Here is a 25602-nt window from a genome sequence, read left to right on the forward strand (position 1 = left end):
CGCTAAGTGGAGGTTGATTCTGCCTTTCAGAATTTACTCCAGTAGTTTCCCTACAACTGATGTTAGACTCACTGGTCTGTAATTCCCTAATTTACTTCCTCCACCCTTGAAAAGTGGAACCACATCAGCTGTCGTCCAATCCTATGATACCTCCTGTGTGGCTAGAGAGAAATAGGAAATTTGAGTCAGAGCCCTTGTAATTTCCTCCCTCATCTCCCACAGCAGCTGAGATGCAACTGATCCGCACCTGCCGATTTGTCCATTTTAAACTTGCCAAAAGCTCCAGTGCCTCATCACGCTCTACGTCAAATTGCTCAAGAACATCCTAGTTCCTCTGTTTGAATTCTGCACTTACAACCTCCTTCTCCAAAGTGAAGACCGATGTAAAGTACTCGTTTAACACCCTACCAATTTCATCCTGATTGACGCACGGATTACGCCCTTGGTCCCTAATGGTTCCTAGTCTTTCCCCAACAAGCCTCTTCCCTTTGACATGATTAAAGAGTAACTCTGTGACTAAGCACTGAAGCCTCACAACTCTGGTTCGATTCTAGACTTGGGCGACTGTGTGGAGTTTGTACATTCTCCCCATGCTTGGGTTTCTCCAGGTGATCAGATTTCCTCCCACTGTAAAAAAGATGTGTGGTTTAGGTGGATTGGCCATGTGAATTTGCCCCTTAGTGTTCAAGGTTAGGTGGGGTACAGGGATAGGGCAGGGAAATGGGCCGAGGTCGGGTGCTCTTTGGGAGAATCGGTGAAGACCAAAGGGGGTCAAAGGGCCTCCTTCATGATGAGGATTCTATGGAATCTCTGGAAAAGTAGCATCATGCATCTCCCAGAATGGTAGATGATTAGGTAAATGGGTTGTGATGATATTTTTGTTTGGACATTTTAAGTTTTATTTTCTTTAACCGGAAGCTAGAACACCCAATTCCTTTCTTATAACTCAGTGCTCTGATATTAGTGATTGGTCTTTTGTTAAAAAGACGCTGGAGCAATAATTTGTACTTAAACAGAAAGTTTAATGTGAAAAACATTCCAACGAGTTAACAAAATGGACTTTAGGTAAAGTGAGTGAGAGGTTAGTTGAAAGGTTAGGAATAAAGAGTTTTAAAGAAGGACCAAGATGGAAATATTTAACAAGGCAATTCCAGGATGGGGAATCTTAGTGGCTGAAACGGTGACTGTTAATGATGGGGGCGGGGAGTCCACACAACAGAGCAGAGTTAGAGGAATGAACAATTTAGGATAGTTATTCAGCTGGATGATGTTACAAAGGTAGGGAGGGACAAGGCTGCACAAGGATTTAAACATGTGGATGAGAATGCTAAAGAAAGAATTGAAGTAGTAAAATACGAAGCTGCCTAACTCTCAGATTGCTGATATTGGTCCCTTCTGCAGATCCCTGGAGCCTCCAAAGATCATTCTGTGATGCATATAATTATTCACCCATTCCGTCCTTTTTAGAGGAGACACTGCAATTTCCAATCAGCACTTTCCAATCCAATACAGATTGGCCTTATAATTGAGTGGAGTAGTGATTGAGCGTACATTTGTCTCTCACTCCAGCTGTCATAACATTTAATGAATCTACACTGTCCACATAAATTGAACCTTTCTATTTTAAAAAATAAATAGTTACATAATTTGACAGGGAAGCGGGAATGTATTACCTGTTCCGCCACTTTTTCTTCAAACCATGTGTGGTGGAATATTTTGGGACGTGCACCCAAAAGCATCCCTCAGAAGTGTAACCTGCAATTAATTATGTGACACTCAGTAATGTAACTTTGAAAAACCATACCCCTTTTCAATTCACTGCTGTTTACTGGGGCAGACAGACCGGTTAATTTCTGGAAACACCTGTGCAGGTTGCTTTGAATCCTTTATTTTCTTTTTGACTGCGGTATTGGAGGCTTTACGAGCAGTGTTTATTTGATGAAAACTAGGAGGTTGTTCGTGAAGCCTGAATAATTGAAATCTTTTTGTTTTATTCTAAAATCCAAGTAACGTTTTACGTTGTGCAATGGTGTTTTAAATAAATGCAACTGGAGGGTTTAATTAATTTTATATTGATGGAAAATAGCCTTTAATAGAGGTTCAAATGCCCTCAATGTTTTGTTAAAATCCGTCGCACTTCCTTTAATGCAATTTATTGGTCAGGGGATGAAATGTTTGAGAATAGACCAGGGCACCTTGTCCATAGTGCCATTATTGTCATCCGACTGAGTGCATGGAACTCAAATGTGAAGAAATGTGGGCTGGAGGTCTCACACACTCTGCTGTAGCACAGTTGTCTAGAATCCTACATTTTATGGTATTCCTCAACCTCCAGTTTTCAGACAACCTGAGAAAGCAATGTGTGGTTAATGTCAAGCTTTGAGGTGGGAGGGAGAGGTGGATGCTCTGCAGACAAGTGTTCAAAACCCACCATGGTGGAATTCAAATTCAGTGAATAAATCTGGAATTGAACACTCGTCTCGGTATTGGTGACCATGAAACTATCGTGGATTGTCATTAAAACCCAACTGGTTCCCTTGGGGAAGGAAATCTGCCATTCTTACTTGGTCTGACCTATCGATGACTTCCAAGTCTACAGCAATGTGGTTGACTCTTGACTGCCCTCTGAAATGGTCTAGGAAGATACTCAATTCACGGGCAATTAGAGATGCGCAACAAATGCTGACCTTGCCAGCGATGTCCACATCCCATGAAAAAATACATTTTTTAAAAGATTGTGATTGCTTCAGGTGTACAGTGTAACAAATAATTGTGTATAATTTACAAATAAAAAATGCAATTTAGCCCTGAATGCTCAACAAAGAGGGGATGTGACGGGCACTGGAGCTACTGGGTGGATTACGGTGAGGGGGCGGAAGACAAGTGCTGTGACCCTGTGAGGTGAGTGGGAGATAGATCACTGTATAGGTGTGAGGGGTGTGTTATGGGGTGCTGTGGGAGACACAAGGCAGACTTAACCTGGCTGCACCAAGGTCTTTAATATTTTCTTGCAGCACTGCTGCCCTCTTGTGGACTGAGCTGGCGCTCAGGCAGGATCTCTACATGTCGTGGGTAGAGGGTTTCCTGTTTCTGCTCAACCCCATTGAGAAGTTTGCTGAGGTACCCTCTGTAAAACACGGTGCAACCATTCCCCCTGCCCCCCAATTGGACTGAGAACAGTTGCTGGGGAGGTATTTAATTAGGGCATCCCAATGATTGCAGAGACTTTGTTTTGGCCACGATGGCACAGCTTGAAACCCGTGGAAAATTTTTATTTCCTTAAGGAGCCTGAATATACGGCGAGTTTTCTCCACTTTACTCACTAAGACCGACACTTTGAAAAAAAAAATCACAAAATTCCGCGCACACATTCATTCAGAATTGTGCCAAAGCTCATAAGTGGTTCTGCACTGAGCAGAAAATGAGGTTTCCTAGGTTGGGGAAGTGGTATCTGGCATCGACTGGCTGCAAATGACAATAATCCTACTGTACTTGAGAAAATGTTGTCTTCTCTAGCCTTTTTCCTTCTGAACATGTCCTTCAGGAATTTTACAATGCTTTCAGAATCGATCCTGAGTTATCCCAGCCACCTTCCTGATTTACATTTCCAAACTTGCTTGATTTACAACATTCCAATTTATACCTAAGTGTTTGAAACATCTGCCCAGAGGATCTAATTCGACCCACCCAGGACCTTCTGTCCAGTCGTGTGTTAACCCATTTATTACACAATCTTAACAATTCCCAAGGACCAAACTGGTCACCGGAGATCACGTTTTGAACTTGTGACAATTCATTGCACAATGCTATCAATTGGCAGCTGTCGATCATACTGTTGGGGAGGTTTTAAACTAATGTGGCAGGGGGATGGGAACCAGATTAGGAAGTTAGAGGTCAGTAAAGAGGCAGAAACTAAAGCCAGTAAGGTACCAGATAATAAACTCAATGTGACTAAGGAGAAGAGTAGACAGGGAAGAGATGATGAACGCAAAGGGACAGGTGGTCTGAGGTGCATTTATTTTAATGCTAGAAGTGTAGCCGGTAAGGCAGATGAATTTAGGGCTTGGATTAGTACCTGGGAATATGATGTCATTGGTATTGCTGAGACTTGGTTGAGGGAAGGGCAAGACTGTCAACTAAATATCCCAGGGTATAGATGCTTTAGGAGGGATAGAGAGGGAGGTCAAGAGATGATATCACAGCTGTGATTAAGGAGGGCACGATGGAGGATTCGAGCACTGAGGCAATATGGATAGAGCTAAGAAATAGGAAGGGTGCAGTAACATTGTTGGGACTTTACTACAGGCCTCCCAAAAGCGAGCGTGAAGTAGAGGTACAAATATGTAGACAGATTATAGAACAATGTAGGAGCAATAGGGTGGTTGTGATGGGAGATTTTAACTTCCCCAACATTGAATGGGACTCGTAGTGTTGGAGGTGTAGATGGAGCAGAATTTGTAAGGCGCATCCAGGAGAGTTTTTTAGAGCAGTATGTAAATAGTCCAACTCGGGAAGGGGCCATACTGGACCTGGTATTGGGGAATGATCCCGGCCAGGTGGTTGAAGTTTCAGTCGGTGATTACTTTGGGAATAGCGATCACGATTCCGTAAGTTTTAGAATACTCATGGACAAAGACGAGAGTGGTCCTAAAGGAAAAGTGCTAAATTGGGAAAGGCAGAGTATAACAAAATTCGGCAGGTACTAGGGAATGTGGATTGGGAGCAGCTGTTTAAGGGTAAATCCACATTTGAAATGTGGGAGTCTTTTAAGGAAAGATTGATTAGAGTGCAGGACAGACATGTCCCTGTGAAAATGAGAGATAGAAATGGCAAGATTAGGGAACCATGGTTGACGGGTGGAATTGTGAGACTAGCTAAGATGAAAAAGGAAGCATACATTTATAGCAGCACGGTAGCATGGTGGTTAGCATAAATGCTTCACAGCTCCAGGGTCCCAGGTTCGATTCCCGGCTGGGTCACTGTCTGTGCTGAGTCTGCACGTCCTCCCCGTGTGTGCGTGGGTTTCCTCCGGGTGCTCCGGTTTCCTCCCACAGTCCAAAGATGTGCGGGTTAGGTGGATTGGCCATGCTAAATTGCCCATAGTGTCCTAAAAAGTAAGGTTAAGGGGGGGGTTGTTGGGTTACGGGTATAGGATGGATACATGGGTTTGAGTAGGGTGATCATGGCTCGGCACAACATTGAGGGCCGAAGGGCCTGTTCTGTGCTGTTACTGTTCTATGTTCTATAAGATCAAGGCGACACAAAACTGATGAAGCTTTGGAGGAATATCGGGAAAGTAGGACAAATCTCAAACGCGCAATAAAGAGGGCTAAAAGGGGTCATGAAATATCTTTGGCTAACAGGGTTAAGGAAAATCCCAAAGCCTTTTATTCGTATATAAGGAGCAAGAGGGTAACTAGAGAAAGGATTGGCCCACTCAAAGACAAAAGAGGGAATTTATGCGTGGAGTCAGAGGAAATGAGTGAGATTCTTAATGAGTACTTTGCATCCGTGTTCACCAAGGAGAGGGACATGATGGATGTTGAGGCTAGGGATGGATGTTTAAATACTCTGGGTCATGTCGGTATAAGGAAGGGAGAGGTTTTGGGTATTCTAAAAGGCATCAAGGTGGTCAAGTCCCCAGGAGCGGATAGGATCTATCCCAGGTTACTAAGGGAAGCGAGGGACGAAATAGCTGGGGCCTTAACAGATATCTTTGCAGCATCCTTGAGCACGGGTGAGGTTCCGGAGGACTGGAGAATTACTAATGTTCTTTTGTTTAAGAAGGGTAGCAGGGATAATCCAGGGAACTATAGACCTGTGAGCTTGACGTCAGTGGTAGGCAAACTGTTGGAGAAGATACTGAGGGATAGGATCTATTTCACATTTGGAAGAAAATAGACTTATCAGTGATAGGCAGCATGGTTTTGCGCAGGGAAGGTCATGTCTTACAAACCTAATAGAATTCTTTGAGGAAGTGACAAAGTTAATTGATGAGGGAAGGGCTGTAGATGTCATATACATGGACTTCAGTAAAGCGTTTGATAAAGTTTCCCATGGCAGGTTGATGGAAAAAGTGAAGTCGTATGGGGTTCAGGGTGTACTAGCTAGATGGATAAAGAACTGGCTGGGCAACAGGAGACAGAGTAGTGGTGGAAGGGAGTGTCTCAAAATGGAGAAAGGTGACTAGTGGTGTTCCACAGGGATCCGTGCTCGGACCACTGTTATTTGTGATATATATAAATGATCTGGACGACGGTATAGGTGGTCTGATGAGCAAGTTTGCAGATGATACTAAGATTGGTGGAGTAGCAGATAGCGAGGAGGACTGTCAGTGAATACAGCAAAATATAGATAGTTTGGAGAGTTGGGCAGAGAAATGGCAGATGGAGTTCAATCCGGGCAAATGCGAGGTGATGCATTTTGGAAGATCTATTTCAAGAGCGGACTATATGGTCAATGGAAGGGTCTTGGGGAAAATTGATGTACAGAGAGATCTGGGAGTTCAGGTCCATTGTCCCCTAAGGTGGCAATGCAGGTCGATAGAGTGGTCAAGAAGGCATGCAGCATGCTTGCCTTCATCGGACGGGGTATTGAGTTGGCAGGTCATGTTACAGTTGTATAGGACTTTGGTTAGGCCACATTTGGAATACTGCGTGCAGTTCTAGTCGCCAGATTACCAGAAGGATGTGGATGCTTTAGAGAGGGTGCAGAGGAGGTTCACCAGGATGTTGCCTGGTATGGAGGGTGCTAGCTATGAAGAAAGGTTGAGTAGATTAGGATTGTTTTCATTGGAAAGACGGAGGTTGAGGGGGGACCTGATTGAGGTCTACAAAATTATGAGAGGTATGGACCGGGTGGATAGCAACAAGCTTTTTCCAAGAGTGGGGGTGCCAATTACAAGGGGTCACGATTTCAAGGTGAGAGGGGGAAAGTTTAAGGGAGATGTGCGTGGAAAGTTTTTTACACAGAGGGTGGTGGGTGCCTGGAACGCTTTGCCAGCGGAGGTGGTAGAGGCGAGCACGATAGCATCATTTAAGATGCATCTGGACAGATATATGAACGGGTGGGGAACAGAGGGAAGTAGATCCTTGGAAAATAGGCGACAGGTTTAGATAAAGGATCTGGATCGGAACAGGCTGGGAGGGCCGAAGGGCCTGTTCCTGTGCTGTAATTTTCTTTGTTCTTGTTCTTTGTTCTACAGACTTAACCATTCAGTGATAAACACCAGGGGCGAAATTCTCCGACCCCACGCAGGGTTGGGGAATTGCCCGGGGTCACCGAAAATCCCGCCCCCGCCGTGGCAGAAATTCTCCACCACCCGGGAATGGCGGGGGCGGGAATCACCCCACGTCGATCGGCGAGCCCCCTGCGGCGATTTTCCAGCCCGCGATGGGCGGAAGTCCCGCCGTAGGGAGGCCTCTCCCGCCGCCGAGGTTTGAACCACTGCTGGTGGTGGTGGGATCGGCGGCGCGAGCGGGCCCCCGGGGTCCTGGGGGCGGCGCGGGGCGATCGGACCCCGGGGGGTGCCCCCACGGTGGCCAGGCCTGCGATCGGGGCCCACCGATCGGCAGGCGGGCCAGTGCCGTAGGGGCACTCTTTCTCTTCCACCACTGCCTCCACCATGGCGGAGGCGGAAGAGAATCCCCCAGCGTGCATGCGCCGGTGGTGACATCAGCGGCATCACCAGCGCATGCGCGAACAGGCGAAGGCCTTTCGGCCAGCCCGGGCAGCGGGCGTCAAAGGCCGCTGGTGCCGGTTTTGGCACCAGTCAGTGTGGTGCCAACTACTCCGGCGTGGGCCTAGCCCCCAAAGGTGCGGAGAATTCCGCACCTTTGGGGAGGCCCGACGCCGGAGTGGTTGGCGCCACTCCCCTATGCCGGGACCCCCTGCCCCGCCGGGTAGGGGATAATCCCGCCCCAGGTTTAATTACAGCTGTTTGTGAAAGCATCAAGTGAGATTGCAGCATGGTAGTATAGTGGTTAGCACAATTGCTTCACCGCTTCAGGGTCCCATGTTCGATTCCCGGCTTGGGTCACTGTCTCTGCAGAGTTTGCACGTTTTCCCCGTGTGTGTGTGTGGGTTTCCTCCGGGTGCTCCGGTTTCCTCCCATAATCCAAAGCTGTGCAGGTTAGGTGGATTGGCCATGCTAAATTGCCCTTAGTGTCCAAAATTGCCCTTAGTGTTGGGTGGGGTTACTGGGTTATAGGGATAGGGTGGATGTGTGGCCTTGGATAGGGTGCTCTTTCCAAGAGCCGGTGCAGACTCGATGGGCCAAATGGCCTCCTTTTGTACTGTAAATTCTATGAGAGCCCTTGCGTGGCACATTGCACCGACTATCCAACTATGTGAAAATACACACCAGTCAGAGGTGCGACCAATATCCTTGATCACAATGTGGTTTAAAACTGTCTTCAATATTGCCAAGAGCTGTTTAAGAAACTGTTACCCAACAAAATAAAGCAAATCTATTGATTGTGGTAACTAACAGGTTATAAGATATACATATCCTTATGTTCTTCTCTTATGGTTCACCAGGAAAAGTGAGTGCATATTTTGCTTGTACGGTGGCCAATATGCAAATTAGTTCTCTGCAATAGCTAAAAGGCAGCTGTAAGAAATAATCTGTTACACGATTTTGATTTGGCAGCTAAAATTGACAAGTGATTGGCGCTTCAGTGCTTGCTGCAAGCTGACTTCAGCATTGTACCGTTTTCTAACCTCTTGTTTTCTTTGTTCCTGGTGATTGAAAGAATGAGGAAAGATGTTAGCTGTCTAATTTAGTTATGGTTTCTTCATGTGACCCCAGTTAACAAACACACCTTCTATGTATTTCCTCATTCTCATGGGGCTTTGAGCTTTATATACTGTTACATTGTGATATGATTAGGTAATATATAGTGGAGAATGTGTACTTCTTGAAGCACCGTATTTTCTACAAACTGGTGAAACTGCTATTTGTTCTGGAAGGCTGATGGAAGATCCATTTTATGTTAAGTCATACTGCTGACAATGCCAGCATTCTGGTAGCTAGTTGCTCCTGTCTCCCATGTTAGATCATTGTTAAGCCTGTTAGTTCCCCACAACTGGCCACTCTCCACTGCAGGGAAGTAAGATGGAGTTTATTTTAGGGTTCAGTGGTGTGGATTTGAACACTTGGATGCATCGGATCTCTCCCGCAGTCTCGAGCACCTTTCTAGGTCCCTGTGAATTGACCACCCAGCTTGTCTCATTAATGGAACCTGGAGAGGGAGACATCACCTCAGCTGACATTCATCCCATCAATCTCCAGATAACCCTACTACAAGCCAACACCAACACACGTGGTGTGATTCTGACAGAAGATGACAGATTTATCAATATCCTGCATTGCAAATGTGTGGTTCTAAGGTGCTAAACTTCAGTATCGCGATAAATACTTGACAGTTCTCTTTAGTTAACCTGCACAAAGGTTCTTGTTGCAAAGGAAGTGTGAAATTTGCATTCAACTGATTGATAGTGTAATGTAACGTTTTGAATTCCTTGATGCCGTAGTAATATGTTTCTGTTGGTGTCAAGCAGCCGGTTGAAATTAAATACAGCATTGTTTCAGAACCAATAAGGTCTTCTTCCAGACCAAGGAAGTAGAAGAGGATCATAGAAAAAATACTGCATTTATGCAGTACCCTTTTACAGTTTTCATGTCTCAAACCAGAGCGTTAGTTTAGAAGGTGTCATGACTGATGGGGAAATAGAGAACAAAAATAAGAGAACAACCTCACCCTCAGGCAGAGCAAAAAAGGTGACAAGTGTGAGAAGGGAGGTGGTCAATGCAGGACTGAGGCTGTTGTGCTAAATGTGTGCAGTATACGGAACAAGGTAAATGAGCTAGTTGCGCACATTGAAATTGGCCGGTACGATGTTGTGGGCATCACAGAGGTGTGGCTGCAAGGAGATCAGGGCTGGGATCTAAATATAAAAATATACAAGGATATGTGTCCTACCGAAAGGACGGGAAAATGGGCAAAGGAGGTGGGGTTGCATTGTTAGTAAGGAATTAAGTTAAAGCGATAGTAAGGAACGATATAGTTTCAGAAGGCATAGAATCGCTGTGGATAGAGTTGAGGAATTGCATAGGTAAAAAGACTGATGGGAGTTATGTACAGGCCCCCTAGCAGTAGTCAGGATGTGGGGCAGAAAATAAATCAGGAGATAGAAAAGGCATGAAAAAAAGGCAATATTACAACAATCATGGGGGACTTCAAAATGCAGGTAGACTGGGAAAATCAGGTTGGTATTGGATCCCAAGAAAATAAATTTGTGGACTATCTAAGATGTTTTTCTGGAGCAGCTTGTGACAGAGCTTACGAGGGAACAGGCATTTCTAGATTTGGTGATGTGTAATGAGGCAGACTTGATTAGGGAATTTAAGGTGAAGAAACCCTTTGGGAGCAGTGACCACAATATGATAGAATTTACCCTGCAGTTTGAACAAAGAAGAGCAAAGAAAAATTACAGCACAGGAACAGGCCCTTCGACTCTCCAAGCCTGCGCTGATCCAGATCCTCTATCTAAAACGGTCGCCTATTTTCTAAGGATCTGTATCCCTCTGCTCCCTGCTCATTCAATTTGTCTAGATACATCTTAAATGACGTTATCGTGCGCACCTCTACCACCTTCGCCGGCAATGCGTTCCAGGCACCCACCACCCTCTGTGTAAAGAACTTTCCACGCATATCTCCCTGAAACTTGTCCCCTCTCACCTTGAACTCGTGACCCCTAGTAATTGAGTCCCCAATCTGGGGATAAAGCTTCTTGCTATCCACCCTGTCTATACCTCTCATGATTTTGCAGACCTCAATCAGGTCCCCCCTCAATCTCCGTCTTTCTAATGAAAATAGTCTCATCTACTCAACCTCTCTTCATAGCTAGCGCACTCCATACCAGGCAACATCCTGGTGAACTTCCTGCACCTTCTCCAAAGCATCCACATTCTTTTGGTAATGTGACAACCAGAACTATGCGCAGTATTCCAAATGTGGCCGAACCAAAGTCTTATGCAACTGTAACATGACTTACGAACTCTTGTACTCAAAACCCCTTCCGATGAAGGAAAGCATGCTATATGCCTTCTTGACTACTCTATCGACCCGCGCAGCCACCTTCAGGGTACAATGGACCTGAACACCTAGATCTCTCTGTACATCAATTTTCCACAGGCCTTTTTCATTTACCATATAGTTCGTTCTTGAATTGGATCATCCAAAATGCATCACCTCGCATTTGCCCGGATTGAACTCCATCTGCCATTTCTCCGCCCAACTCTCCAATCTATCTATATTCTGCTGTATTCTCTGACAGTCCCCTTCACTATCTGCTACTCCACCAATCTTAGTGTCATCTGCAAACTTGCTAATCAGACCACCTATACCTTCCTCCAGATCATTTATGTATATCATAAACAACAATGGTCCCAGCACGGATCCCTGTGGAACACCACTGGTCACAGTTCTCCATTTTGAGAAACTCCCTTCCACTACTACTCTCTGTCTCCTGTTGCCCAGCCAGTTCTTTATCCATCTAGCCAGTACACCGTGGACCCCATGAGACTTCACTTTCTCCATCAGCCTACCATGGGGAACCTTATCAAATGCCTTACTGAAGTCCATATATATGACATCTACAGCCCTTCCCTCATTAATCAACCTTGTCACTTCCTCAAAGAATTCTATTAAGTTGGTAAGACATGACCTTCCCTGCACAAAACCATGTTGCCTATCACTGATAAGCCCATTTTTTTCCAAATGGGAATAGATCCATATCTTCTCCAGCAGCTTCCCTACCACTGACGTTAGGCTCACCGGTCTATAATTACCTGGATTATCCCTGCTACCCTTCTTAAACAAGGGGACAACATTAGCAATTCTCCAGTCCTCCGGTACCTCACCCGTGTTCAAGGATGCTGCAAAGATATCTGTTAAGGCCCCAGCTATTTCCTCTCTCACTTCCCCCAGTAACCTGGGATAGATCTCATCCAGACCTGGGGACTTGTCCACCTTAATGCCTTTTAGAATACCCAACGCAATTTTCAAAGATCTATGAACATAGACCCCAAGATCTCTCTGCTCCTCTACATTGCCAAGAACCCTACCGTTAACCCTGTATTCCGCATTCATATTTGTCCTTCCAAAATGGACAACCTCACACTTGTCAGGGTTAAACTCCATCTGCCACTTCTCAGCCCAGCTCTGCATCCTATCTATGTCTCTTTGAAGCCGACAACAGCCCTCCTCACTATCCACAACTCCACCAATCTTCGTATCATCTGCAAATTTACTGACCCACCCTTTAACTCCCTCATCCAAGTCGTTAATGAAAATCACAAACAGCAGAGGACCCAGAACTGATCCCTGCAGTACGCCACTGGTAACTGGGCTCCAGGCTGAATATTTGCCATCCGCCACCACTCTCTGTCTTCTATCGGTTAGCCAGTTCGTTATCCAACTGGCCAAATTTCCCACTATCCCATGCCTCCTTACTTTCTGCATAAGCCTACCATGGGGAACCTTATCAAATGACTTACTAAAATCCATGTACACTACATCCACTGCTTTACCTTCATCCACATGCTTGGTCACCTCAAAAATTCAATAAGACGTGTAAGGCAAGACCTACCCCTCACAAATCCGTGCTGACTATCCCTAATCAAGCAGTGTCTTTCCAGATGCTCAGAAATCCTATCCCTCCGTACCCTTTCCATTACTTTGCCTACCACCGAAGTAAGACTAAGTGGCCTGTAATTCCCAGGGTTATCCCTATTCCCTTTTTTGAACAGGGGCATGACATTCGCCACTCTCCAATCCTCTGGTACCACCCCTGTTGACAGCGAGGACGAAAAGATCATTGCCAACGGCCCTGCAATTTCATTTCTTGCTTCCCATAGAATCCTTGGATATATCCCGTCAGGCCCGGGGGACTTGTCTATCCTCAAGTTTTTCAAAACGCCCAACACATCTTCCTTCCTAACAAGTATCTCCTCGAGCTTACCAGTCTGTTACACACTGTCCTCTCCAACAATATGGCGCCTCTCATTTGTAAATACTGAAGAAAAATACTTGTTCAAGACCTCTCCTATCTCTTCAGACTCAATACACAATCCCCCGCTACTGTCCTTGATCGGACCTACCCTCGCTCTAGTCATTCTCATGTTTCTCACATATGTGTAAACGGCCTTGGGGTTTTCTTTGATCCTACCCGCCAAAGATTTTTCCTGCCCTCTCTTAGCTCTCCTAATCCCTTTCTTGAGTTCCCTCCTGGCTATCTTATATCCCTCCAGCGCCCTGTCTGAACCTTGGTTCCTCAGCCTTACATAAGTCTCCTTCTTCCTCTTAACAAGACATTCAACCTCTCTTGTCAACCATGGTTCCCTCACTCGACCATCTCTTCCCTGCTTGACAGGGACATACATATCAAAAACACACAGTACCTGTTCCTTGAACAAGTTCCATATTTCACTTGTGTCCTTCCCTGACGTTTCCACTTGTAGGAAAAACTAGAAGCAGAGGACACAATCTCAGACGAAAGGGACGATCCTTCAAAACAGAGACAAGGAGGAATTTCTTCAGCCAGAGGGTGGTGAATCAGTTGAACTCTTTGTTGCAGAAGGCAATGGAGGCCAAATCACAGTGTCTTTAATACAAATATAGATAGATTCTTTATTAATAAGGGGATCAGGGGTTATGGGGGAGAAGGCAGGAGAATGGGGATGAAAAAAATATCAGCCATGATTGAATGGCGGAGCAGACCCGATGGCTCCTTGGTCTTGTGGTCTTATAAATTGCTTTGATTTAACACTAACCACATTTCAATGAATGAGAAACCATTTTGTCTATAACAGGACCCCACAAGTAATAAATGATTGACCAATTATTTTTTCTTGGTAATGGATGAGGAATATTGGCCAGACACCAAGGACTGAGTTCTCAGGTGTTCCCTCGCCACAGTGTCAGAACTGGAGATGTTTGCAGATAGGGGTGGGGTGAGTAGTGGAGTCTTCAAAATGTCTTCACGGCCAGCGTGTTAGTTTAGAGACACCATGGTGCTGGCCATTTTGGGTGAGGTGAGTTTGGGGCCCAAGAAGGAAGTCCACCCCTAAATGAGCAATTACGCTCATTAAGAGCCTCTTTAAAGTATTTTTTAGGAGACTGAGTTGGATTTTCTAAATGGCCCCCAGTTTCCTGATGATGTGGGGAGTAGGGCGCAAATCCACTGGTGGGCCAGGTGTCAGTGCTCCTGGTAGGCCTACAGCCCTTAGTTGCCTACGTGGTGAAGATACAACCAATGAGGGGGGGGGGGGGGGGGGGGGCATTCTTCCCCCCCCCCACCCCTGCACCACACACAATGGTCGTCTGGCTACTTTACATATTTTTTATTGAACTTTTAAGAAGTGGCTGAAAGGGCACCTTCTAACTGAAGTATCCTCCCAATAATTCACCTTGTACTGGAACAAGGTTCTTCTCTGAAGCTGGAAGTCCTCCAGCTTTGAGAGCCTCCCCACTACCCTTAATTGAACTGGAGACCTGTAACCGTGCCAACTTAAAGGGCTCATCAGCATGAAAATCTTAAATTTATTCAACTTCCCGCTGTGTTCCTATGTCAAAAACAAACCTGGCTTATGTTTCCTGCCTCCATGCCAAGAATACAGGAACTCCTTGCTCTTCTTTGAATAACCTGAGGATATTTAATGTCCGCCTGAACCACTGGAACGGCAGATTGGAGCCATTGGTTTTTCATCTTCATAACAATTAAGATAAAGTTTGCATTGCTGTCTTTATTTTCATGAAATGTGGAATCGTTTTGACGAGTTGTATTTCCAAATGACAGGAATTCTGGAATTCTTTCATCACCAGCTGAAGGACATTGTGGAGTATGCGGAACTGAAAACTGTATGTTTCCAAAATTTGCGAGAAGTTGGCAATGCTGTTCTTTTCTGTCTTCTTATTGAGCAGAGTCTGGTAGGTAACATTGTTTAACAACTGTATATCTGGTCTATAAAGTTATCGGATAAAGTGGATTCCCCTAGTCATTATTAGAAAATCCATTGGAAATTGTAACTTTTTGCCCATCTCTCTCCCACCACCGTCGGAAAAATGCCGGTGAAGGTAAAGCGTTAATTTCAGGTGGTAGTTCTGAAGGTTGAAGTAAATTGCACAGAAATGAAAAGCAGAATGTATCTTGAGGTTCACCTTTTGAATGTTTCATCATATTAGCACATTACTGTATGCGTAAATACTGACATCTGCTCTACAACCACTAAAGTACATTGCTGAGGATTACGTAGTACATCAGGGCCATAACCTCCAGTAACTGTGCCAGGAAGTTGAGCCAGCTCCATCTGTATCACCTTAAATGCCTGAGAACGAAGCACTGGGGTCCTTTGGTACCTTCTCTATGTCCTTCAGTTCAAGGCAGAAAGTAACAACATCATTAAAATCTTTGATCGTGTACTAATTTAAGCATCAACTCAAATTCTATCTTTTTTTTGACCATGAGAATAAGCAAATGAGCATTTCAAATACTCAACACTGGGTATTTACATTTCAGGGTGATTTTTACTTTCATTCATGGCCACGTGGAACCATTGTCCCATGAGATATTTGATCATTTTTTTTGTATACATATTCTCTAACCACCTATCCTGCTAATAACCAGATACTTATTCAGCTGGTTCCTGTGTTTATTCTTTGAGCATGCTGATCAAACACAACCCTATTTTCCATTGTAGGTTGTTCACATTATAAAACACTCCCTGTCTTTGCTGAAGCAGGTCAAACTGTTTATCCCTCTATGCTTTAAATGCTTATCCACTGCTCCCTTTATAGAAGCCATTATCTCTGCCTCAGCTACTTGCGGTAAAGTGTCCCATGCTCCAGCAAATCTGTGCATCAAAGATTTTTTTCTCTCCCCCTTCTTCTGTGATGTTAAATTGTTAACTTGTTCTTGGTTTCCCCATCCAGAGGAAATAGTTTTGTTTAAAAAGGTAATGGACCACGGTCAATTACTAAGAGTGAAAAGAATATGAGAGAAGATAAAAGTAATCGAGCAGACGAGGTTGGGTGATGTCAATTTTGGGTGTATGAGTCTGTTAATGATAGGAGGTGATGAGGGCATTTTGGTGTAATGGGAGTGAATGAATTACAGTAGAAGGTGAGATTGAATCTTGATTTTAACAAGGGTTGTGGAAGGTGATATGTGCAGCTTAATGGTAGAAACTGGAGCATTGATAAAACAGACAACGATTTCAGTCGGTGAGGTGGGGGAGAAGAAAGACTGAAAACAAGGGATGGAAGAACGTTGGTCAGATGTCAAGAATAGAATTGCAGCAGTGCTGTCCTCGCTAGTTATTGAACTTAGAAAGTAGATCTGTCTGCCGAGCCACCATGTAATGTACCTTCAAACAAACCAAACATGTGTCTTGTTTACCAGTCCTGCATTTGAGATTCATAAGCAACAATTGAACCCCAATAGCATATACCAATATTTAGGCTTCATGCAAGCCACTCTAATATTTGCCCAACCTGGTCCCATAATTTCTGTTCTCTTCTCCTTTGTGTATGCATCAACCCTCCCCTTTAATGTGTCAGTGTTATCTGGTTCAGTCTTTTAATTTGCCCGAGTTCCACATTCTCTGTAAAGAAGTTGCTAAATTCTTCATTTAATATATTAATGGCTAACTAATATTTATGCCCTATTATTCCAGACTCATAAGTGGAGACAGTTCTTCCACATCTATTCCATTTGAGTTCCTTCATAATTCAGATCCAATGAATTCTTCACCTTTTTATTCCAAAGAGCCCTGGAATGTCCAGCCTTTCCTGATGGTTTTCTTTTAGGGAAAGGAAACAATCATATCAACTCAGTCTGGTTCTTAATACCCTCAGCCCAAAATGTAACAGGCAGTAAATACTGCCTTGTTGATATAGTCCAAATCCCAATGACAAAGCAAAGCATAAAATTAATTGCAATTTGGGATGAGAACACTAAGTGTATTTTTAGGGCCCCAAAATAGTCTATGCAATTGACCTGTGCAAAGTCAAAGTCAGTTGTTTTACCTCACAGTAAAATGTTCTTCGGAGATGCAACCCACTGATGTTTTATAAATGAACAGAAGGTTAGTAAATCATATTGGCAAGTAATCTTCAAGATGCATCCTTATTTAATACTCCGTGTTGAATACTGCCTTCTCATTCAGTTTTCTATTCTTTAATAACATAGAACAGAACATAGAACAGCATCTCGACTTTCAGGTTGAATGGGGCTTTTGGAGGAAATACTGCCTTTAGATAACTAAAAATCAATTTCAACATAACCTTTCCCCACTATCCAGTATATTGTGCATATACTTTTGCATTTTTTCCAAAGTTCTGTATTGAACTGCACTTGATTATCTGGTAAATTGGCAAAATATTTCACAGCAACAAATCTTTATGGCATGTTCAGTAATTGTATATCTACGATGCATTTCTTAACAAGGAACTCTGTTAAAGGGTACATTTGATTTGTGTGCTCAAGATTTAAATGTTGACTTTTTTCAGAGCGTTTAAAAGTTGCTTTCTAGACTTTGTAAGAAGTCAGAATGAGTATAACTTTATTGATCTGCAACTGTTGAGTACTTACAGGATGATATCGCATAGAAGAAATTGTTCAGTCTCGTCTTATATGTGAAGTGCTTTGAACAGTTGTAGAGATTCGCAGCATAAAAAGAGACCCTTTGTCTCACGTGCCTGCACCGGACAACAAACACCTATCAATTCTAATCCCATTTTCCAGCACATCCATGCCCTTTCCCCGAAGCTCCACACATTTATAGTATATAATGTAATTGTTCCTTTGAAAGTTTACTATTGAATAATCCAATTTCCCTATCACCCCCTCATATGAAAGCACCTCAACTCTGCAATCTTTACAGGCAGTTCCCAGCCAGTTGTACCCTCCAGGGAAGGGGAATCCTTGTAAACTAGGCTCACTATTCATTACCAGCCCATTGCCCCCTCGCACCACAAATCTGTTACTGAATATAATTAGTGAGAATCAAGCAATTATCACAATAATCAAACAAAAATGTATTTCATAAGTGACCTTTTATTTGTAATACAATAGCAAATTTTCTGGACTATTTTCTGCCCCACTTTGAAGTTGTTGTCTGAATTTGGCTTCTCTCTTCAGTCTCTAGAGGAAGTCTGTGACCTGCTCCATGCAGCACCATTCCAGAATATTTTGCCAAGAATTCATGTCAAAGGTAATTGCAGAGAGCACCAATTATTTTGCTGCCCAGTGAGATTTTCTCGACGCTGGAGTATCAGAAATGTAAACATAGTTGTTTGGAAGTACAGAACTTGAGTATTGCTGAAGAAAGAGACATGTTGTTGAAGCTTTGTGTCTTTCACTCATCAGGACTGAGGTAAGTATCAAATTTTGAAGGGAACAATAATTTAGACTGCCTGAGAAAAGAGATGCTGATTCGCTGGCAAGTTGAGACTTTGCCATGGTGAATGCCCTAGGGAGCTATTGTTCCCCCATGGTTTTGTTTATTCAGAAAATATACACTGTCTAGACATATTCCATTTGTCTGCAGAGGACAGATCCCTGCATATGAAATATATGTAGCTTCTAGGAAACATAAGTCAGCTATGTTGCGAGTCTAACTAATATCTTAAATTTGGTTGTTAGTGGATTTCTTGGCACACTCAGGATAGTTCAGCAAATGGTACCCAATCACAGATTCATATCTAACATTAGATATTATACTCTGAGCTTTGCAAGCACTCTGCCTATTGTGAACAGCTGAAGTGATATGCTGTTTAATACGATCCGCCAATCGTGTGGACATGTGGTCTATATACCCGACATCTCACTCGGAGTAAAATTCATATATCACATTATTCATTTGTGTGATGGGCAGCATGTCATTTTGGCTTGGCAGCCAAATTATTGGAAAATGCCATTCATGTAGCCAGTTCGCATAACTTTGCGTGTATGTGTGTGGTGATATGTGCTGTGTGTGTGTGTGGATATGTGCTGTGTGTGTGTGGGCATATGTGCTGTGTGTGTGTGGGCATATGTGCTGTGTGTGTGTGGGGATATATGCTGTGTGTGTGTGGGGATATGTGCTGTGTGTGTGTGGGGATATGTGCTGTGTGTGTGTGGGGATATGTGCTGTGTGTGTGTGGGGATATGTGTTGTGTGTGTGGGGATATGTGCTGTGTGTGTGTGTGGGGATATGTGCTGTGTGTGTGTGGGGATATGTGCTGTGTGTGTGTGGGGATATGTGCTGTGTGTGTGTGTGGATATGTGCTGTGTGTGGGGATATGTGCTGTGTGTGGGGATATGTGCTGTGTGTGGGGATATGTGCTGTGTGTGTGTGGGGATATGTGTTGTGTGTGTGTGTGGGGATGTGTTGTGTGTGTGTGGGGATATGTGTTGTGTGTGGGGATATGGGCTGTGTGTGTGGGGATACGTGCTGTGTGTGTGGGGATACGTGCTGTGTGTGTGTGGGGATACGTGCTGTGTGTGTGGGGGGATGTGTTGTGTGTGTGGTGATATGTGCTGTGTGTGTGGATATGTGCTGTGTGTATGTGGGGATATGTGCTGTGTGTGTGGGGATATGTGCTGTGTGTGTGTGGGGATGTGTGTTGTGTGGATATGTGCTGTGTGTGTGTGGATATGTGCTGTGTGGGGATTTGTGTGTGTGTGTGGGGATTTGTGTGTGTGTGGGGGGATTTGTGTGTGTGTGGGGGGATTTGTGTGTGTGTGTGGGGATTTGTGTGTGTGTGTGGGGATTTGTGTGTGTGTGGGGGGATTTGTGTGTGTGTGGGGGGATTTGTGTGTGTGTGGGGGGATTTGTGTGTGTGTGGGGGGATTTGTGTGTGTGTGGGGGGATTTGTGTGTGTGTGGGGGGATTTGTGTGTGTGTGTGGGGATTTGTGTGTGTGTGGGGGGATTTGTGTGTGTGTGGGGGGATTTGTGTGTGTGGGGGGATTTGTGTGTGTGTGGGGGGATTTGTGTGTGTGTGGGGGGATTTGTGTGTGTGGGGGGGGATTTGTGTGTGTGTGGGGGGATTTGTGTGTGTGTGGGGGGGATTTTGTGTGTGTGTGGGGGGGGGATTTGTGTGTGTGTGGGGATTTGTGTGTGTGGGGGGATTTGTGTGTGTGTGTGGGGACATGTGCTGTGTGTGTGTGTGGGGACATGTGCTGTGTGTGTGTGGGGACATGTGCTGTGTGTGTGTGGGGGGACATGTGCTGTGTTGTGTGGATATGTGCTGTGTGTGGGGAGATGTGCTCCCTGGACAGGCGCCGGAATGTGGCGACTAGGGGCTTTTCACAGTAACTTCATTGAAGCCTACTCGTGACAATAAGTGATTTTCATTTTTTTTTTTCATGTGCTGTGTGTGTGTGTGTGTGGGGATATGTGCTGTGTGTGGGGGGATATGTGTTGTGTGTATGTGTGGGGATATGTGTTGTGTGTGTGTGTGGGGATTTGCTGTGTGTGTGGGGGGATATTTGCTGTGTGTGTGGGGGGGATATGTGCTGTGTGTGGGGATATGTGCTGTGTGTGGGGATATGTGCTGTGTGTGGGGATATGTGCTGTGTGTGTGTGGGGATATGTGCTGTGTGTGTGTGGGGATATGTGTTGTGTGTGTGTGGGGATATGTGTTGTGTGTGTGTGTGGGGATATGTGTTGTGTGTGTGTGGGGATATGCGCTGTGTGTGGGGGATATGTGCTGTGTGTGTGGGGGGATATGTGCTGTGTGTGTGGGGGGATATGTGCTGTGTGTGGGGATATGTGCTGTGTGTGGGGATATGTGCTGTGTGTGTGTGGGGATATGTGTTGTGTGTGTGGGGATATGTGTTGTGTGTGTGGGGATATGTGTTGTGTGTGTGGGGATATGTGTTGTGTGTGTGTGGGGATATGCGCTGTGTGTGGGGGGATATTTGCTGTGTGTGTGGGGGGATATTTGCTGTGTGTGTGGGGGGGATATGTGCTGTGTGTGTGGGGATATTGCTGTGTGTGGGGATATTGCTGTGTGTGGGGATATGTGCTGTGTGTGTGTGTGGGGATATGTGTTGTGTGTGTGGGGATATGTGTTTGTGTGTGTGGGGATATGTGTTGTGTGTGTGTGGGGATAGTTGTGTGTGTGGAGATATGTGTTGTGTGTGGGGATATGCGCTGTGTGTGGGGGGATATTTGCTGTGTGTGTGGGGGGATATGTGCTGTGTGTGGGGATATGTGCTGTGTGTGGGGATATGTGCTGTGTGTGTGTGGGGATGTGTGTTGTGTGTGTGGGGGGATATGTGTTGTGTGTGTGGGGATATGTGTTGTGTGTGTGTGGGGATATGTGTTGTGTGTGTGGGGATATGTGTTGTGTGTGTGTGGGGATATGTGTTGTGTGTGTGGGGATATGTGTTGTGTGTGTGTGGGGATATGTGCTGTGTGTGTGGGGATATGTGCTGTGTGTGTGGATATGTGCTGTGTGTGTGTGGATATGTGCTGTGTGTGTGTGGATATGTGCTGTGTGTGTGGGGATATGTGGTGTGTGTGTGGATATGTGGTGTGTGTGTGGATATGTGGTGTGTGTGGGGATATGTGGTGTGTGTGGGGATATGTGGTGTGTGTGGGGATATGTGGTGTCTGTGGGGATATGTGGTGTCTGTGGGGATATGTGGTGTGTGGGGATATGTGTGTGTGGGGATATGTGCTGTGTGTGTGTGTGTGTGTGTGGGGATATGTGGTGGGTGTGGGGAAATGTGGTGTGTGCGATATGATGCTTGTTAAACAGATGCAGTAAAAATATCAACTTGGAGTAAGTCTAAATAATTCACTTGGCAGTGACCATCATATGCTGCTTAGGCAGTGGTTTAATGTGGACCTAATAAGATTAGCTTTGAGCACAGAGCAGCTAATTGTAGGGAATAGTACATGAAATACAGTAGGTTTCTCATGTTGAGCAATATTTGATATTTATGTTTACGTTACAATTTAATAGAGGGGGAGAGGCTGGACACAAAGATGAAAAGACTGGAATCGAAATATGCTGCACTTCATCTTGTTCCACTGATAGAGCGCCTTGGAACACCTCAGGTAACTTCTGTGGATGATAATACTTAAATGTTATCACTCATGCTTCTATGGTAAGAAAAATATTCAAAGTTTCCTTCAACCAGTGATACTCAGCAGGTTTATTGCTACCATGCCGCTAAAACAGATATACAAACTCTCATAACTGTTCAAATAGGAGTTGCTTTGTCAGGTAACTACAAGCTCTATCTGATTCCCAGACCATGTTGCATACACTTCATGTGGAAGACATTGCTGTGCACTAAAAGAATGTGCATCACATCTACTTAATGCCTGGCGAGAGAACATACCTACATTTAAAAACACTGCCTCACCAGCAATCATTTTATTTGCACATTTTTGTGTTGTCCTTAATGGCCTAGAATCTGCCCCTCAATTTAGATGGGAGCAAATCCCAGGGCTGGGGCAAATATTGTGCTTCAAGTAGAGGCACTTCGAGCCATGTAAATGGTTGCAGATATTTAGGCTTTTATCTGTTCTACTGGGCCAGCTGAGTGTGTGATGTTTTCTTAAAACCAAAATTGTTATTTTTTTTAAATTAAGGCCTTTGTCTGATATCATTTATCAATATATATACTTTTTAAAAAGCACACCTGACACACATTTGTTGTCCATCATATTGAAAGTTGTTATCTTCCAGTACTCAAGGGAACAAAGGTGCGTTAATTTGACTGAGGTGCTAACACGACTAACCTCTGTGTGACCTTGCAAATCACTGGTTAACTTTGTGACCTGAAACTTCAGCATCAATTTAAATCTGGCATCATCCATTGTTCACTTAACAGCAGCTTCGTTTCATCAGTTTAAATGAATATAACTTCACTTTTTCACAGCAGAATTGTGTGTGGCACAGCCATTGTATAACAGCATGAAACTGATAGTGAGCAACACAGCGGGGGTAATTAATAGTGGAGCACTTTTCCAAACCCCGCAGTTCTTTTCTTGCAGATCTCGCACAGTGCCTAGTGAAAATCTATGCTTCACATTTGAAATAAGAATTTTTAAAAAGCAGGTACTTGTTTGAAATGTACTGGAGAAACTCTCCAGCCACATTTGGGGCCTCACGGTAGCATGGTGGTTAGCATCAATGCTTCACAGCTCCAGGGTCCCAGGTTCGATTCCCGGCTGGGTCACTGTCTGTGTGGAGTCTGCACGTCCTCCCCGTGTGTGCGTGGGTTTCCTCCGGGTGCTCCGGTTTCCTCCCACAGTCCAAAGATGTGCGGGTTAGGTGGATTGGCCATGCTAAAATTGCCCGTAGTGTAAGGTTAATGGGGGGATTGTTGGGTTACGGGTATACGGGTTACGTGGGTTTAAGTAGGGTGATCATTGCTCGGCACAACATCGAGGGCCGAAGGGCCTGTTCTGTGCTGTACTGTTCTATGTTCTATGTTCTATGTTTCTAGCCTTTAAATTGACTTGCACTCTGTGTGTACTTAACGAGATTTGGATTTAATAGTCTTAAAGTCTGACTCATACCTGTTGTTCAGCAAAATTATTTTTTTTATAAATCAGGGGTCTTTTGCTTTTACTGTCAACAGCATCTTGGAAGATTACCAAATTTTGAGTTGTGTCTGGCACACTGGAGGCATTGCACTTTACTAAACCCCAACAAATTGCAATTCAATCATGTTTTTTCTGAAAATGAAATAAACCCAGTTATTATCTTGATTTTCCTGACCTATGGGTAACCTAGAGTTGATGAAGAAATAGCTGGCGACTTTATAAAGATATTTGTGACCATGGGATGTCCAAAGCAATTTACAGCCAGTTAACTACTTTTGAGATGCAGTAGTGACGGTTGTACCACAGGCAGTTTGTGCATAAATAGTAGAATGTTAACAACTAATCTGTTCTTGTGGTGGTGGTTGAAGGATAAATATTGACTTTGACACTGGGGAGAACTCCCCTGTTTTTTTGTTGAGTAGTCACATGAGATCTTTCTTGTGGGGGCAGGCGGGCTTTGGGTTGTGTTGCATCTGAAAGACAGCACCTCTGGCATTGCCGCACACGGTGCTGCATTGAAGTGTCATCGTACTGTTGTTGCTCAAGTTCCTAGTGTGAAAGGCAGGAGGCCATGCTACCTACTGTACCACAGCTGGCAAAAAGAAGCTAACAATCCAGGGACACCTCTGACAATTAATCTCCAGTTGATTTTGGGATCAACTTGTATCACTTCCCAACACAAGGTACCTGACAAATAGCTCGAAGGTGATTGAGATCATTTGTGTTCCAGACTGTGTTGGGGTTCACCATGCTGATTGTACATGATCAGAAGGAAAGTTCGGCACTTTAATCTCAAATGTGGGATTTTACTTGTTGCAAATGCCAACAGTTACCTTCAAATTAATTTCTGAATGTGGGTAGTTTGCAGACTTGAATGGACATGATGATTTTTGCTTCAATGAGTCAAGATTATTTTTTAAAATTTTACGGGATTGGTTTAGCACAGTAGGCTAAACAGCTGGCTTATAATGCAGAACAAGGCAGCAGCGTGGGTTCAATTCCCGTACCGGCCTCCCCAAACTGCACTGGAATGGCGACTAGGGGCTTTTCACAGTAACTTAATTGAAGTCTACTTGTGACAATAAGCGATTATTATTATTTCACACAGCTTAACTTTGGTGACAGAATATTGGATTGGATTTGTTTATTGTCACGTGTACCGAGGTACAGTGAAAAGTATTATTCTGCGCACAGCTCAGACAGATCATTCCGTGCACGAAAAGAAAATACATAGGGCACACATAAAATACACAATGTAAATATATAGACACAGGCATCAGGTGAAGTATACCGGAGTGTAGTACTACTTAGTAGAGAAGATGTGTGAAGCGATCAAATCAGTCCATTAGAGGGTCGTTTAGGAGTCTGGTAACAGCTGGGAAGAAACTGTCTTTGAATCTGTTAGTGCACGTTCTCGGATTTTTGTATCTCCTGCCCGATGAAAGAAGTTGGAAGAGTGAATAAGCCAGGTGGGAGGGGGCTTTGATTATGCTGCCCGCTTTCCCAAGGCACAACAGAGTAGTGTAGACAGAGTCAATGGGTGGGAGACGGGTTTTTGTGATGGACTGCGTTAAGTTTTTGGAACACTGCTGCTGCCTTTATTGAAACAGCATATCCTCTGACCTTGAAAGCAAAATACTACAGATGCTGGCGATCTGAAATAAAAACGTAATGCTGGACAAACTCAGCAGGTCTGGCAGAACCTATGCAGAGCGAAACAGTCAAGGTTTAAAAAAATTATTTACTTATTAACGATTACCACTACTGGTGAACAATGAAGTACTTATTTCGAGGAAGATCATGAAATAAAAATATGGCAGTGGATTTATAATCATTGTGCACCAGTATGGTGGTAATTGTGAATAAGTAAGCTATTTTTTTAAATCGTGACCATCGAAGCAAAAATAGGAAATGAAGCTGGTCGGTCTGAGAGGAGGAAAACTTAACGTATCAGGCTTGATAAGAATCAATCAACTTGGTTTTTTAT

The 25602-nt window shown here is 44.3% G+C and overlaps 1 protein-coding gene across 1 annotated transcript in view; it reads left to right on the top strand.

Moving 5' to 3' along the window:
- The window catches only part of cyfip1 (cytoplasmic FMR1 interacting protein 1), a 189018-nt gene that overhangs the window by 160404 nt on the left and 3012 nt on the right, over nt 1–25602 (top strand). The window contains exons 23-25 of the mRNA XM_038819028.1: nt 14863–14993; nt 18205–18277; nt 22021–22115. Of these exons, the coding sequence (XP_038674956.1) occupies nt 14863–14993; nt 18205–18277; nt 22021–22115 (299 nt within the window). The remainder of the gene's footprint in view (nt 1–14862; nt 14994–18204; nt 18278–22020; nt 22116–25602) is intronic.

Source organism: Scyliorhinus canicula, chromosome 14 (genome assembly GCF_902713615.1).
Source record: "Scyliorhinus canicula chromosome 14, sScyCan1.1, whole genome shotgun sequence".
NCBI lineage: Eukaryota > Metazoa > Chordata > Chondrichthyes > Carcharhiniformes > Scyliorhinidae > Scyliorhinus > Scyliorhinus canicula.